Genomic DNA, 16,708 nt, shown 5'->3' with positions numbered 1-16,708 from the left:
TATGAATATATACTTAAGTAGAAAATCATTTTTCACTATAGTTATACCATTACATGTTATGCTTCCAATCCTTGCATTTCAATTTAGATATGATTGTTATTTGCAGATCAAAATCCATATTACTGCATCTGCTTATTCTGCATAAAGAATCAAAATGTTTCATCTGCTACAAGAGTGCTTGCATTGATTTTGTTTTTACCTACAATAAAGTATACTTTTTTACTAGATAGAAAATTCACAATAACATTAAAATTTTGGACTAGTGAAGACTCAAGTCTCACCTGTCTTTGTAAGGAGGATTTTTTTTTGTTCTGAAGGATAAGTCTCTATATGAATACTGTTTCAATGTAGATCAAAAAATAAATAAAATGACACAGAAATGGTTATTGAAAGGAAAAAGGAGAAAAAGCCACTATCAGGAATGGATTATTTGCTATATTGAAAGATACAGATATTTATACACAGTAGATTACAACCATGCTTTATAATTATGACAACAATACTAAATTAACTCTTTCATTTTCATGAGGAATGTACATTCATTTTGTATTGTGCAGAAAGGTGGTTTAAAGATTGTGATCATAAATTTATCAAAAATGAGTTTCTCTTCCCTCATCCCTGTTCCAAGCACTATAACTGACGGATTTCACAAGGCAAGGTGAAGACTATTTTGGTTTATTTGCTTTATAAAGTATGTCATAATGGCCTGGTTTGTAAAGTAGGTAAACTAAAGGTCTTGCTCCTTCAGGAAAGACATGATGATTAACTTCAGTGTCCGTTTTGTCCATATATTCCACTTGGATTGGTAAACTCAGTGCTTGCGTCAGCGCGGTGATATGAATGTGATCACTCTCTATAGCCATTGGTTCCACTTCCTACAATAGGGAAACTTGGCATTAGTAATTTCATACAGTGGAAATGAAAGTTCTGTTTCTGCTCGACTTCAAGACGTGAAACATTGAAATTAACTACACCCAGCATGTCCAAAGTCAGTCTTTTTTTAGTCAGATACCCAGCAATGTGTGTCATCTGACTAAGTATTTTTGCACAGAAATCTCAGCATAATCATTTCTATGCAGGAATCAGAATTTATGAAAGAAATCAGCTGGCAATCATCAAAGAGAAAAAAGGAAAGCTGTTAGGTAGATTATAGGTTAGAACTGGACAGATTATTAAGAGAGAAAGAAAAGAGATTTCTATTCTATTCCTCACTATCCATCTTCCAAATTTGGAAGTTGGAATACATTCTCCCTATATCTGTGTGGGTTTCCTTTGGGTGCCCACAGATCTGCAAGCTAGGTCGATTGGTCATGGGGGTTGCAGGGATACGGTAGGGGGTTGGGTTTGGGTCGATGCTCTTCAGAGGGTCAGTGTGGACCTGATAGGCTGAATAGACTGCTTCCACACTCTAGGGATTCTCTGATTTATATATCTATATTAAATACGGTATGAGTGTCCAAAGTGCTTTCAGGAAATCATCACCTCTAAACAGGTGATGTATAAAAATAATTGGACGTAGCACCTTTGTCTGTCCATTTAAACTCCAGCAATGTTATTAGTGCATATAACAAGTTCTCAAACAGTGACTAGCTAATCTCTTTGGGAATATATGTTAAGAAGAAACATTAAGCCCTAGGAGAATTCTTCAAATAATACCTAAAGATCTTTAGGATCTCTATAAGAATGAGGAAAACTCATATCAAGCCCATTCTTGGGATTTCTGTGCAAATCATGCTTCACAAACCATACCTGACAACTCGTGAGCAAAATGAAAAGTTATTTGTCAATTTCAAAGGTGACACTGAAAAATCCTCTCCACTCACTAAAGCAAGATCAAGGACACCAGTTATTTTTGTCACTTGGCAAATGTGAAACTTGTCTTTCTGACAATATTTCTGAAATTGCTTATGAGTAGAATAGCACAATAAAAGGGCTGGAAACAACCACCTCCTTCCAATATAATATATATGGTCCTAAATATAATATTTCTTGCCCACACTTCAAAGGTTTACCAACCACTTTAAGATCAGACATTCTCCCCTTTTTCTGCGTGCCCAAGTAGGCTGAGTATTGAAATGTTTAAAATTAGCTGTACCTAACTTGGATCCAAGTTTAGGTTCAAAGCTCGTTTTGATTATTAGTGTTTTAGTTGAAAATAAGTAAATCCTAAATAAGACAACACATTTGGCAAGTATAAAAAGCACAAGTGCTGAAATCATTTATCATCTACCTTAGCTTCATGACTTTTTTTCCCAAAAATATCATGCACTTCCATTGAGTAATGGTTGTCCACTTCCAAAACTTTTCTCATATTCCATCTTTTGATATACCGGTGTGATAGTTTAATTGAAACCTAGTGATATCCAGGTATCTATAGGAAATCTTACTTCTACTTTCAACTAATTGAAAAGCCAAAGTAAGGTTAGTCTAACATTACATCCAAATGATGGCATCTTTAATGTGCAGCATTTCTTTGGTAGTGTACTGATTAATCCATATTAAGTGTTCAACACTTTTACTTCCAATTCTGCTAAATGAACTGTTTATTAGTATTCAGCAAGAAACATTTTTCTGTCCTGAGATTTTAAAGGGAAATTAATGTTTGGTAGATTAATCAACATAACCAATTCTGGAACTTACCTGAGTGCAGAAATCTTTAACACTTACACCTCCCTCAAGGAAAAGTTCAAAGAACTCAGACCGTTTCTGCAAGTATGCAGATGTTAGCAGTCGAAGGTATTGTACTAGGTGATCTGAAACACCATGGTCGTTGAAAGCAGCAAGAAGTTTTGAAACCGAACCATCTGTTTCCACCAGGTCAATCATATCCATGAACTAGAACCAGAGAACCAAACAGGGGTGTCAATGCTATCTGCATCACTGCATATTTTTGTAAAAAGCAACTACAGAAGTTCCTTAGCAAAATTAGAACAGAAAATGTAGATGACATATTTTGATCAATAAAAGTTTCTTAATTAAAGGCCATAACACTCCAAGACAAATGCAAACTAAAGCCATACCAGTGGACTTCTATTTCAAACAATTAGATCTGTGACTAATAGCTTGCACGAGAGGAAAGAGTTGCAATATCTCAAATTCTGAGTAAGGGTTTGAAATTAATCCCTTGTTAATTATTTTATAGCGTTCAGTCAAAAGGCACAAGCAGCAAAAGTTTCAAATTTGTCATTTCCTTCAATTCTTCTTAAATGAAATACTCACTGTGGTGAATGAATTTTCAAATCTGCTTTCAGCAAATCCAGCAGATGAAAGTTCTTCTCGACTTCGCATTAAATTCTTTCTAAGTCTAAAATGAAAGCAATTCAGATAAGTAGCGATTAGCATTTAAGCTAACGCCAGAAACATTATTGAGAGGATTTTCACTAATTCCTAAATGTCAGAAAATCATCACACCTGTTTTATGTGTTGGCTATTAGTATCTTCATGATGTGTTTTTAAAAAATCCTGACAAAATTCAAAATCTTTGACTTTCAGTAACTTCTAAATTAACAGTGCTCTTCCTTGCCAATTTCTTGATAATTCTGTTGTAACATTTTGAAATAATACAACAAAACCCAGTAATCAACATTAAGAGTTTCCACACTGAGATGTTATAATAATCAAAAATATTTAGATTGTGCCTTTACCATTATAAAATGCCCCACAGAGCCTCATGATGCTCTGACAAAATAAATCACATAAGGAGAGATTAGATCAGATCATCAATAGCTTGATTAAAGAGGTGAGCTTTAATGAGTGTCTAACAGAACAAAAGTAAAGCAGATGCAAACAAATAATGAGTAGGGTTCCAGAACCAATGGCATTGGCCACTGAAAGTACCAAGAAACAATTAAAATCTAATGTGCACAAATGGCCCAAACTAGCTTAGAACAGACATGAGGGTTGTGGTGCTGGAAGAGATTACAGAGACAGTGAGAATATAAAGGAATCTGCTCAGCTATTTCCTATCTGCCTGAGATTAGAATGCATTCACATCATCTCTGTTGATTGTATAAATTAAGATTCAATGTCTATAAGGGGAGGTGGCACTCATTAGAAATAACTTGTGCACATGACTGCCTGCTTATGTCCATACTGGAGAAAATGCAATCACTAATGTACTCTATTTTTAAAAACACAAATCTGAACTTATTTGCATCACGACCTTGTGTTCATACAACTTTTTACTCAAACTATCTTACCATAATACATTATTAGCAATGACCATAAAATAAACTTACTTTTGTATTCCCTTTTTACTTCCAAGTAACGATTCCAAGTAAGCAAAACTTAGTGCTCGATAAAAGCAGTTGCCATCACCAAGTGTTTTTCTGAAGTAGGCATATTTTCGACTGATATCCTTTAAAGTAAAAACTCACATTTAAGTTAACAAGTACTTTCCAATTCAGTTCTTTCAATGTTTAAGTTATACGTGCATGAAGTTTGCTGCAAACCTTTACCCAATGAAATCAGCATTGGTTTTCCAGCAATAAATGGAAAGTAGTCCTTTAGGAATTTTGTTGCAGGGTGTCTTGGAATGCATATGAAAAAAGCAAATCAGCAATTTTTTTAAGCCAAAGATGTACTGAGAAAAGCAAAAGTATTTGGAAATTTCACATTGGAGCCACATTTTTTTAAAAAAATCAGGTTGAAGTTTTGGTGTTGAATTATCAGTATGACAAATGATACATTTTGTTGAAGCTTTGTTAAATGGTTGGATCATCATAAGTCAAGCTATTATGCTTATTAAATTTACAAACTGGCTGGACTAGAGAGTTGTTAATGACCTGTCCACATACCACACAAAGGTTTGTTGGTTTGATCACCGTGGTAATTAAGCTTGTTAGCCCAATATATTATTTTAAAATATATATGATTATGCGATGTTTTAAAATGAAGTCCTAACAATACCCTTCCAGGAGATGAGAGAAAAAGCTATTAGATAAATAATCTTAAAGGCTCAGGCAAGCATTGGAATGACAATCTGAAAAATGCTATGAGACCAGGAAAAACTACAAGAGTCATTTATAAAACAATAACTACAATTAAATTCTTTGCATAAGTTAGATAAAATTGTTCACTATTTTTAATAAAGATCGTTTTTAATATTTGACCATTTTCAAAGCTGAAAATGGTGTATGATTGAAAAATAATTACGGACACCTTAACAAAAGATATACCTGAGTCTTAAAATAATAATCAACATTCAGGAGGTTTGAGGAGCCAGGTCTCACTCATACAAGTGATTTATAAGAACCAGTATTCAGGACTGAAGGGTTTAAGAAAACAAAATGCAACAACCCAACACACTAAAAAGAAGGAAAACAGTTAAAACTGTAATTGTTTGGACAGCATCTGTAAAGGAAGATAATGTTTGAAGTATAAATAACTGGCAAAGTTATTAAACCTGAGTACCTTACAAGTTCATAAGGTACAATGTTCCAGTTCTGACCATACCCAAAAAGTTAAATCTTCTCTCTTCTTAGAAGCTGCTATACTTATTGTATGTTAAGAATCAGGGCCTTCTGTTCCTCAACTTTCTTAAGCATGTAAGTGTGACTGGGGGGAATAGGCTGACTTTAGATGTGATAATATGTTAAAGATACAAGATTGACTGTATATGAAGCAAATGTGATTTTTATATAAGTCCAGCAAGAATTCCAAGAGTGGATATTTTTGGCTGGGTGTCCATATGAACCAAAAGGTCAATGATACAAGTCTTTCTTTTAAAAATGCACTGCAGTTCTGATTGAGAGAAATGTACACATCCACTGTAGGAATTGTATAATCTATCCAGTTTCTGAAATCAGTCTGATCATAAAGAATGTGTAGAGTGACTTTGGACATAATGTGAAGCCCATGAATTTCTTAAACTAGTAATTCATTCTTGGATTAGTTTTTCAGTGCCCAACTCGGATGTAGGTCATATTATAATCTGTTTATACATATGATTGGGTAATTAAAGTCATGTGTCCATTTCAATTGTAGTGTGTAGTGCATTGTTAGGTGTGTGTGTGTTTAAAAAAAATCTGTGTTATCTAATCAATACTTATTGACAGGTGCCCAAACAGAAAAGCTTTGGAGCACAGGCTGTTGGCCCACCAGCTTGGCAGAGGTGAACCTCCGAACATCCTGAAAAACCTGTTAATAATTTATGTTTAAGTGTACATAGACTACTACAATGCCATGTTTACTGCATGTAGGACCAAACAAGATGCTATCAAACAATAGATTTCCAGAACAGTTTACAGGACAGAATTAAGAAATTAGGCACAATTTAACTTGTAAAGTTTAAATTTTGAAAAATGGCAGTATCATGACTTGCCCCATACGACTAATATACGCAGATACCAATCTGACTCTCACTATAGTTTTATACTGTAGGCATTTTTGCACAGAGAATTAATATTCTTCTCACAGCTGTCCAAAAAGGTTAAAGACCTTAATATAACATTGCAGGCACATGTTGGCCTAGATGTTACAGTCTTAATGGTAAAACTGTTCAGAGTTCACTCTCAATTCACCTCTGAAAGTGAACTTCTGCATTGCACATGTGCAGACGAATGCAGAAATCCAAAGTTGCTGTCAGTATTTGTACTCTCTAACCCCAGACAGCAATCAATGGAAAATCAACTGAAGTGACAAAAAGTTGCACTTCCTACATTTTCTTGAATTAAGTGTAACTGAGTGTACTAACTTAATAATTAGTGCTATTCTTAGCAGCCCTGAAAACCTAATTTGATATTTGTGGAGTATTAAATTTGTCAATAACGAAAAAAAAATGATTTTTGAATCTCTTTTTAAATGTTCATCTTTATTTTAGTTTCTACCTTAATGTAAATTAAAAGTGAAGATTATTAATAGGTTTCTACTTTCTGGTTTGCCAATGTGACTGGCTCTTTACCTGCCCACTGCTGCCAGCCAAAACATCATTGTCACCAGCTAGCTGTTTTAAAGGAACATTGGCAAAGAAGAAAACCACATTAAAAAGATCTTACCAGGGCAATAATGAGGGAACGTTTGGAATGTTTTGCGCAGTTTGCTCTTCTTACTTAGGAAAGAATATAATTACAATAGAAGCAGATCAGTGAATTTTCATGGGACAAATTTCTGGGAAGATGGTTTGAGCAGACTGGGCCTATACCCATTAGAATTTAAAAGATTGCAAAACAATTTGATTGAAATGTTTGAGATCCTGAGTGGGTGTGAGGGGGTTTATGCTAAGAACTTGTTTCCTTTCCCCAAGACGGAGTCTATAAAGAAGTTTTACAATTACAACTAGTTAAGAGGGAGATAAAGAGAATGCTTTCTTTTCTCTCAAAGTTAGTCTCTAGAATGATCTCCAGAGAGTAGCGGCGACCAGTCATTAAATATATATAGATCAAGTTAAATAGACTTTTGATCAGCTAGAGAATGAAAGGTATGGAGTACAGACAGGGAAACAGCACTGAGGCTATAAGCAGATCAGTCACGATTTTATCAAATGGCAGAACTGACTTAAGGTGGCAAATGGATCTATCCTCATATTAATTGTTTCTTGTTTGTGGATAGCCTTCATTCAAACTAATAGTGGGTGTCTTGCTTAAGCAATAACATAAACTCCAGGCCACAATTAGTGAATGCCATGGTAAATAGAAGCATCATCATAGAGTTATAACTGAACAATATCATACCTGCACTTTCTTTTGGTAAACTTTATCTTCAGGATGTTCTTCTCCAAGTGCGATTATATCATTTTTATCAGAGACAATAGAAACAGATCCAAACTACATAACAGAAGGAAAAAGACAACTTTAAGAAAGCATGGAAATTAGTACTCAGAAGAAAATGTTTTTTAAAATTCACAAAGGAAAATCTGTGCATTTTGACACCTGAGTAAAGATCCAATATACAAATCTTTTGCAATCAATTCCTTGCTTATATTCTATGAGTTATAGTTTACAAATAGCAGAAAAACTAGAAGTGATTGATTTCCACCTTTCCTCTTGTAGGAAACATGAGTGGAACAGCAATGAAAACATTAACCACTCAAGATGACAGGATTTCACAGAGATATTAAAGGCTGCACAGAATACTGGATAATAAAACAAGGGGTTGACAAGAATATAAAGGGCAGGCAATCTTTGTGTACAAGTAGTCAAGAAACTACAATAGTGAGCACTTTCATACCATTACCCACTGTCTTTCAAAATAATGTAAAGGTGATTTTCTTTTCCTTCAGTGCACCTATTCAGCATGTTGTGCAGAAATGCAGATTATCAGAGATAAGACCACAAAACATAGGAGCTGAATTATGCCATTTGGTCATGGCCGAAATGCTTCTCAACCCCATTCTCCTGTCGCCTCCCCATAATCATTGATTTCCCCCCACCCCTCCTCAACAATCAAGTACCAATCTATCTAGCTTAAATATGCTCAATAACATGGCCTCCTCAGCAGTGAATTTCACAAATTCCTGAGATTCCTCCTTATCTCAGTTCTAAAGGGTCACCCCTTCCCTCTGATTCTGTCCCATTGAGTCCTAGTCTCTCATATTAGTGGAAACATCTTCTATGTCTAGGCCTCTCAGTATTCTGTAAGTTTCAATCAGATTCCTCCCACCCTTATCTTTCTAAACGTTATAGAGTCCAATAGATTGTTACTAGACAATCCCTTTATCTACAATATCATTCATGTAAACCTCCTCTGCACCCACTCCAGTGCTAGCTCATTCTTAAATACGGGCCCAAATCTGCTCACAATGTTCCAATTGCAGTCGGACATGGTCTTTTACAGCCTCAGCAGCACATCTCTGCTTTTGTGTTCTGGCCTTCTTGAAAAGAATGCTAACATTGCAATTGTACCTGCATGTTAACCCTAACTGAATTAAGACTCCTTAGTCCCTTTGTACTTCAATTTCCAAAGCTTTTTCCTGTTTAGAAAACAAACTACACCTCTACTCTTCTTACAAAAGTACATATTCTCACACTTTCCCACATTGTATTCTATCTGTCACTACTCTGACCATACTCCTAGCCCGTCCAAGTCCTGCAGCCTCCTTGCTGCCTCAATTACCTACCCCTCCACCTATCTTTTATGTCATCTGCAAATTTAGTAACAGCGTCCCCAGTTTCTTCATCCAGATTGTTAATGTAGAACGTGAATTGTTGTGATCCCAACACAGATCCCTGCTGAATTCCACGAGTCACCAACTGCCATTCTGAAAAAGACCCCTTTATCCCTACTTCTGCCAATCAGACAATCCCATTTCAATGCCAATAACTTGGCCCGAACACCACGGGCATTTATCTTATTTAGTAGCCTCCAGTGCAGCACCTTGTCAAAGGCCTTCTGGAAATCCAAACAGATCAGGTATACTGGCTCTCCCTTGTCTGACTTGCTCACTACGTCATTGAAGAATTATAACAGATTTGTCAGGCATGACCTCTCTTTCAGAAAGCCATGCTGACTAAGCACTATTTTACCAAGCATTTCCAATACTTTGCAATCTCATCGTTAATGGATTCTAAATTCTTACCAATTACAGATGTCAGGCAACTGGCCTGTTGTTTCCTGTCTACTGCCTCTCTTCTTAAACAGGAGTGTTACGTAGAACATAGAACATTACAGCATAGAACAGGCCCTTCAGCCCACGATATTGTGCCGACCATTGATCCTCATGTATGCACCCTCAAACTTCTGTGACCATATGCATGTCCAGCAGTCTCTTAAGTGTCCCCAATGACCTTGCTTCCACAACTGCTGGCAATGCACTCCATGTTCTCACAACTCTTTGTAAACAACCCGCCTATGACATCCCCTCTATACTTTCCTCCAACCAGCTTAAAACTATGATCCCTCGTGTTAGCTATTTCTGCCCTGGGAAATAGTTACATTAACCATTTTCCAGTGCTGTGATACCCTCCATGTGATTCAGTGTACAGATCACCACTAATGCCTCTTCAATCTCCTCAGCTTTCTCCTTCAGAATTCTGGGATGTAGTTCATCTGGTCCAAGAGATTTATTTACCTTCAGAACTTTCATTTGCCCTAGCACTTTCTTCTTAGTGATGGCCAGTAAACTCACATCTGTCCCCTGACTGTCTAGTACAGTGTTGGTGTCATCCACTGTGAAAACTAATGCAAAGTATCTATTCAGTTCCTCTGCCATTTCTTTGTTCTGTATTACTATTTCTCCATCCTCATGTTCCAGGGATCCCATGTCCACTCTTGCCCCTCTTTCCTTTTAGATATCTTAAAAGAAAATTACAAGAGTTCTTTTATTATATTGCTAAATAGCTTACTTTCATATTTCATCTTTTCTCCCCTGTCATTTCTTTTAGAGTTATCCTCTCCTGTTTTTTGCTTCCCACTAAACTTTGGTATACTGTATGCTTTTTCTTATGAATGCAAAAAGATTAGTGCAAAGATTATCAGCAATTGCTTCACTAACCACTGCATCTGCCACCCAAAGAATACATTTGAACACGGCAGACTTTTACCACATAGCACAACAAATCCACAAAATTTCAAGTAATCAAATTCAGTGCATGGGTTGGAACACTGAACTATTGGAGTTTAGCTTCAAATCTAATTGGCAATCCCACCGAAAGCCTACAAGAATAGCTAGGTGGGAAAAATGGAAATTTTACAACGATGTAGTGCTGACATTAGGGTTATGGGACATTAATGGAGTCGGTTTTTCACAACGATGTAGTGCTGACATTAGGGTTATGGGACATTAATGGAGTCAGTTTAGAACAAAAAGTTAACAAACGCCAAAAGAAACATCTGTAAACCCTGAACCAATACAGTGTAGCTTTATTAATACAATATAACTGTATAAACAACTGCATAATACAAATAAAAAGAAAATGCAACATTGACCCTGTTTACCAAAGCAAAGTATCCATCAGGTTCACATTTCAGGTCTGTGGCTTTTCATGAGAAGATCTGAAATGTTAACTGTTAATCCACAGTTGCTGTCTGTCACTGACAGACTGACAGTTCCTGCAAAGGCTGCGCTTCTTGATGGAAATATATTACCTGCCCACAAGAACAACACCTTTCCCCTTGGTTTAAGGAAAGCACATTTCATTTTAAATTCACACCACAATTAACTTGTTGCAAAACTCCTGCACACTTCAAAGGACAAGCCACGAAGGTGACAACTACATCTTCAAGCTCACTGCTTCACGGAGGACAGGTGAGAGCACAGGAAGGGTATGTATCTTGGTCAACAGAACTGGTTACGCTTTCCCTGGCTTGGTGCTGTGACGGTGACAACTAATCTATAAAATCTACTGGGGAATAGTGGTCAACAGCCATCCTGTTTCATCTCAGTCCATCCATCCTGTAGCTGTATTCCTCAAAACACAACCCTACCCCCACCTCCCAACTCCATCCTACGGAATTATGATTACTCCTCACATTGGCAGGAAGGTGGGCCGGGGTTAAGAGAAGGGAGTGAGGGGGGATGGGGAAATCCCCCAGACTTACTGCACCATCCATTGCACCCACAGTAGACGAGGACAAACAGTGGGCACTGAGCTCCTGCCGTGCACTGAGATGCAGCACGGAGCCCGCGATTGACACATTGCTCAGGAGGGAGACGTCACTGACCCCGCCTACCCGACTGCAGGAAGTGACGCGGGGACAAGTCACAATCAGTGGCCTGGCCCCCGCCGGGGGTCAGGTGGCGGGCCATTCAGAGGCTGAGGGGTGGATGCAGGTGGTGCCATCAGAGCAGCGAGATGCTGAGGGAAGGGGAGGTGGTCCAATCAGCGCAGCGGGAGGCTGAGTGAAGGTGAGATAGTCCAATCAGAGCAGCGGAACGTTAAGGGGATGGGAGGTGGTCCAATCAGCGCAGCGCAAGGCTAAGGGCAGGGGAGATAGTCCAATCCGAGCAGCGAGATGCTGAGGGAAGGGGAGATAGTCCAATCAGCGCAGCGAGATGCTGAGGAAAGGGGAGATAGTCCAATCAGGGCAACGGAAGGCTACAGCGGAATGATGGGGAGGTGATCCAATCAGAGCAGGGAAAAGTTGAGGTGTGGGAAGAGGAGGTCCAATCAATGAAGCAAGAGGCTGAAGGGGCAGGGAAGAGTGATCCAGTCTGAGCTGTGGGTGGAGGCGGTCCATTCAGTGCAGTGTGAGGCTGAGGGAACGGGAGGCGGTCCAATTAGAACAGCGGAAGGTTGCGGGCAAGGGAGATAGTCCAATCAGAGCAGCTGGAGGCTGCGGGCAAGGGATATGGTCCAATCAGAGCAGCGGGAAGTTGCGAGCCGGGGAGATGGTCCAATCAGAGCAGCGGGAGGCTGCAGGCTGGGGAGATGGTCCAATCAGAGAAAGGAGAGGCTGCGAGCCGAGGAGATGGTCCAATCAGAGCAGCGGGAGGCTGCAGGCTGGGGGGATGTTCCAATCAGAGCAGTTGGCGGCAGGAAGGCGGTCCGAAGATGTGTCCCAGTCCGTGTCTGTTGCGATCAGTGTGTGCGTGTGAGTGAGAGATCATTGTCAGAGGGCGGTATGTTGAGCCGCTTGTAATGTGGGCGACACTTGGGGTGTATTTTCAACCTTTATAACTGCTGTTCAATGTATCAGACTGTCAGCATGGACAGGTGGGGCTGAAGGGTCTGTTACATGCTGTGCATCTCTGTGACTATATGGGATCAAGCAGATGATACAGGTTGTGTTGCAAAGGCACTTTCTGAAGAAGAATCATATTAGATTCAGTACTAACTCTGTTTTTCTCTTCACGAATGTTACCAGATCCCCTGAGTTTCTCCAACTTTTTGTGTGTTTGTTTCCAGCACCCGCACTATTTTGCTTCAGTTAAAAGAGCTATTTAAATATGGCAATAGTGAGTGAGAAACAGGAATGGTAACTCTGCTAAATGTACTGAAGTACGAAGCTGTTTTCAAGCTAAAAGTCACAACATTCACTAACTTGTCAAAGAACTATGCTGTAGCAAAGGAATTCAAGAAAGAAAAACTGATGTGAGGATAGATTAGATTCCGTACAGTGTGGAAACAGGCCCTTCGGCCCACCCAGATCCTCCGAAGAGTAACCCACCCAGACCCATTTCCCTCTGATGAATGCGCCTAACACTATGGACAATTTAGCATGGCCAATTCATCTGGCCTGCACATCTTTGGACTGTGGGAGGAAACCAGAACACTCAGAGGAAACCCACGCAGATATGGGGAGAATGTGCAGACTCCACACAGATTCCGAGGCTGGAATCAAACCTAGGACCCTGGTGCTGTGAGGCAGCAGTGCTAACCCCTGAGCCACCATGCCACCCTAAAGGGAGAAGGAGATAGAAGGAGAAGGAATCCACTTCATGGAAGATCTGAGAGTAATTACATATCAGAACAGGGACCAGCTTATGGCTTGATATTGAGAAACATGCATGAGAATGGGTCTTCAAAACCGTCAGAATCATCATCACCGAACAATCACTTAAGTGTGATCCTGTTACGAAGTTTATAAGGCTTTCCTCAAATATCAGTGAATATCAGAAACAGGTTATTTTTCCAGACACCTAGAGGAAGAGCATCTACAACTCCAAAGGATCTATGGTTCAACCTGCCAGAATGTGTGTGGTTGCTCACGCTTGAAGCAAAAAAAAATCAAAAGGAGTTAAATGAAGTTGAAAGATTTACCTAGCACACACCAGAATGAAGATCTCCAGTAACACTCTCACTACAAGCATAGTTCTCATGCTAGATGTTACCAGGTAGGTAAGGTTAAAAAATAAGTTTCAAGTTAAGAATCATTTGGACTAATTCTGGGGGCATTGAATGCCCACTTTAAAAAAGTGTTGTGTGCACCAGTTGAGTGTTTTTGCAGTTGTGTTTAAAACAAGAAAAATATTAGTTTCTGTAATTTGAAGTGTACGTTGTTAACGATAATAGTGATTACTTAGGCGTTTAGTCTTTTCATTATAGTAAATATCTTGAGCGGCAAAATATTGGAATACCATCGTTTCAATGATTAACTGAAAGTTCACATTGTTTTTTAAAAGTTATCAATATATACTAATATCCTAGTATGTGGCCCAAATTAAGCCCTAAGTCCAATAAACATTTCAAACAGCCAGTTGATGTAGACATTTTATTGGACAAAACAGCTCAATATTGTGACAGAAGACCAAAATTACTAAAATACTACACCAAGAGACCTCTGCTAAAATTACTGAGTTGCAATTCTTCACGATTAGAAAGTGGCAAAACAAAAAGTATCCATTAAGTCACATTGGCAACATGGATTGAACACCTATGGATTTTGATTTGCCCTGCACCCAATCTGTAGAATGCAAAGATGCCGACTCATCTACAAACTCCAAGCCTTCAGACTTTGCTCCCCACTCTGCAACTGATTTCCTGATCCAGAGATCGCAATCAGTAAGGATAGGTGTCAGCACCTTCTCCATAATAATCCACAACATCAGTGCCCCACAAGGCTGTGTACTGAGCCCCTATACTTCTTATACACACAACTGTGTGGCCAAATTCTGTTCTAACTCCATTTACAAGTTTGCTGACAACACCACGGCAATGGGTCGGATCTTAAACAACGACAAAACAGAGTACAGGAAAGAGATAGAGAGCTTAGTAGCATGATGTAAAGACAACTACTTCTCCCTCAATGCCAGCAAAACGAAGGAGCTGGTCATCCACTTCAGGAAGTGGGATGAAGTCCGTGTCAATGGTACTGAGGCGGAGATGGTTGAGTGCTTCAAGTTCGTCTGAGCAAATTTCATCAACAATCTGTCTTGGTCAATCCACATTGACATTACAGTCAATAGAGCACACCAATGCCTCTACTTCCTCAGAAAGCTAAGGAAATTCGGTATGTCCACAAGGACTCTTGACAATTTTTATAGATGCACCATAGAAAGCATCACAGTTTGGTTGAGATTTTTTGAAAAGGTGTAAGTGAGGACTGCAGATGCTAGGGATCAGAGTTGAAAAGTTTGGCTCTCGAAAAGCACAGAGGATCAGGCATTATCTGAGGAACAGGAGAGTCAATATTTCAGGCATAAGCCCTTCATCGGGATTGTGTGGGAGGAAAGGGGCTGAGCGATAAATAGGAGAGTGGGTCAGGGGAAGGTAGCTGGGAAGACACAGGTAGATGCAGGTGGGGGGTGATGGTGATAGGTCAGAAGGGAGGGTGGAGCAGATAGATGGGAAGGAAGATGGACAGGTAGGACAGTTCAAGAGGGCGGTGCCAAGTTGGAGGGTTGGATCTGGAATGTGAAGGGGAGGTAAGGAAACTGGTGAGGTCGACATTGATACTGTTTGGTTGAAGAATCCCAAGGTGGAAGATGAATCGTCCGAGTGGTTGGGGGGGGCTTGGATTAGGCAGTGGAGGAGGCCCAGAACTTACTTGTCCTTGGCAGAATGGGAGTGGGAATTGAAGTGGTTAGTCACAGGGCGATCAGGTCGTTTGGTGCCTGACACAGTTCTCCCACACAGTCACAGGCTTCTCATCTCATGATTTAGGCAAATGAAATGTTGCACAATTTATTTGGGAAATCACATTCGGCCAGCAAGACTTTCTGGAGTCAAAGGATCTGGCATCATATTCATAGGCTAGATGGACACCATTTCACTCACTGCAAACCAGGAATTTCCAAGTAGCCTGTGATGGGCACTGCTAAGAAGTTGAAGCTGGCTCCCAGGTTTACTGTTTGTCCATCCTCTTCCAGATGGTGACACAAGGAAGCCATCTGATCAGCAATTAGACCTGTCCAGCCCATAGGCAGATCTTGAATGGATATACCTTATCACCCAATATAACAGTTCTTGTATGGGGCCAGGATATTTTTAAAAGGCTGCGAGTGATCCAGGATGTATCTACGGGTCAGTGCAGCTCCCTGAGTATCTAACAGAGATATGCACTATCTGGCTGTAATGATCACAAATAATTTGTAAGAGACGAGAATTCTTTTCTGCTCATTACAACTACTGTTTGATGATAGGATGGTCTGATCGTGATGTGGGTGCAATCAGTGACACCTGAACCTGCAGGAAATCAGTGTTGGATGAGAATCCTAATGCTCTCACTACCTGACATCTCATGTTAAAGTGGCTGAGATGAATTGGTGGCTGTCACAAAGAGAGCATCAGTGTAATTCCAGATGCAGTAAAATGCACAGAATTCTGAAATGTCACAGTCCCCAGTACATCCCTGAAACACAAGCAACAAAATTAAGAGTAGCTGTTACATTTATGAATATCAGGATGTGATTGCTTCCAACTCCATGCAACCTCAGATCTTCATTCAGTTGTGACATGAAGCTCAAATCATTCTGAGACATTCCTGCATTGTTCTTTACACTGGCTCTTACTCATCTGTGGCTAACGACCCCTAAGCTCCAGATCCTGTTTGGAGCCAGATTTCTTAGACACGTGAGCCATTATCCTGTTTCTTTTCCCTCTATAGATTGCGCGTCAGCTGGCAGCAGTTGCTGTGTTGACTCTGTGCTCTTCTACAACACTTTCTTTGTACCGTGGGATTGCAAAAGAAAACTGCACAGTTGACATCTGTCATGCTTCTTTCACTTTCAGTAGATACTAAAGGGAAAAATCAGTAAAAACAGTAATACTTGAAAACAAACATTCCTATTCTACTAGAGCTCCTTTTTAATTCATTCATGGGAAATCTGTATGGAAGAACACAAGTCAAACTAGTATACCTCATTTTTTATTCTTTTGTTTCCTTCATCCTT

The 16,708-nt window shown here is 39.4% G+C and overlaps 1 protein-coding gene across 1 annotated transcript; it reads right to left on the bottom strand.

The window, feature by feature from the left end:
* Positions 1–375: 375 nt before the first annotated feature.
* Positions 376–11,593, bottom strand: LOC132818389 (ubiquitin thioesterase OTUB2-like). Its single transcript, XM_060829367.1, has 6 exons — positions 11,476–11,593; positions 7,671–7,763; positions 4,239–4,357; positions 3,220–3,304; positions 2,641–2,835; positions 376–875 (listed from the first exon to the last, which is right to left on the bottom strand). The coding sequence occupies exons 1-6, from the start codon at positions 11,485–11,487 to the stop codon at positions 666–668; spliced, it is 714 nt and encodes a 237-aa protein (XP_060685350.1). The 5' UTR covers positions 11,488–11,593; the 3' UTR covers positions 376–665.
* Between the last annotated feature and the right edge of the window lie 5,115 nt (positions 11,594–16,708).

The sequence above is a fragment of the Hemiscyllium ocellatum genome, chromosome 8 (genome assembly GCF_020745735.1).
Source record: "Hemiscyllium ocellatum isolate sHemOce1 chromosome 8, sHemOce1.pat.X.cur, whole genome shotgun sequence".
Taxonomy (NCBI): domain Eukaryota; kingdom Metazoa; phylum Chordata; class Chondrichthyes; order Orectolobiformes; family Hemiscylliidae; genus Hemiscyllium; species Hemiscyllium ocellatum.
Note: the sequence above shows the minus strand (reverse complement) of the source record. Positions and strands in the feature narration are given on the sequence as shown.

Excerpts from the sequence above, each read along its gene's own strand:
- LOC132818389 (XM_060829367.1), bottom strand. Across the intron at positions 4,358-7,670 it reads TTTACCAAAAGAAAGTGCAG|GATATCAGTCGAAAATATGC; the intron begins GTATGATATTGT and ends TTTACTTTAAAG. Across the intron at positions 3,305-4,238 it reads AGTAAAAAGGGAATACAAAA|ACTTAGAAAGAATTTAATGC; the intron begins GTAAGTTTATTT and ends CTTTCATTTTAG.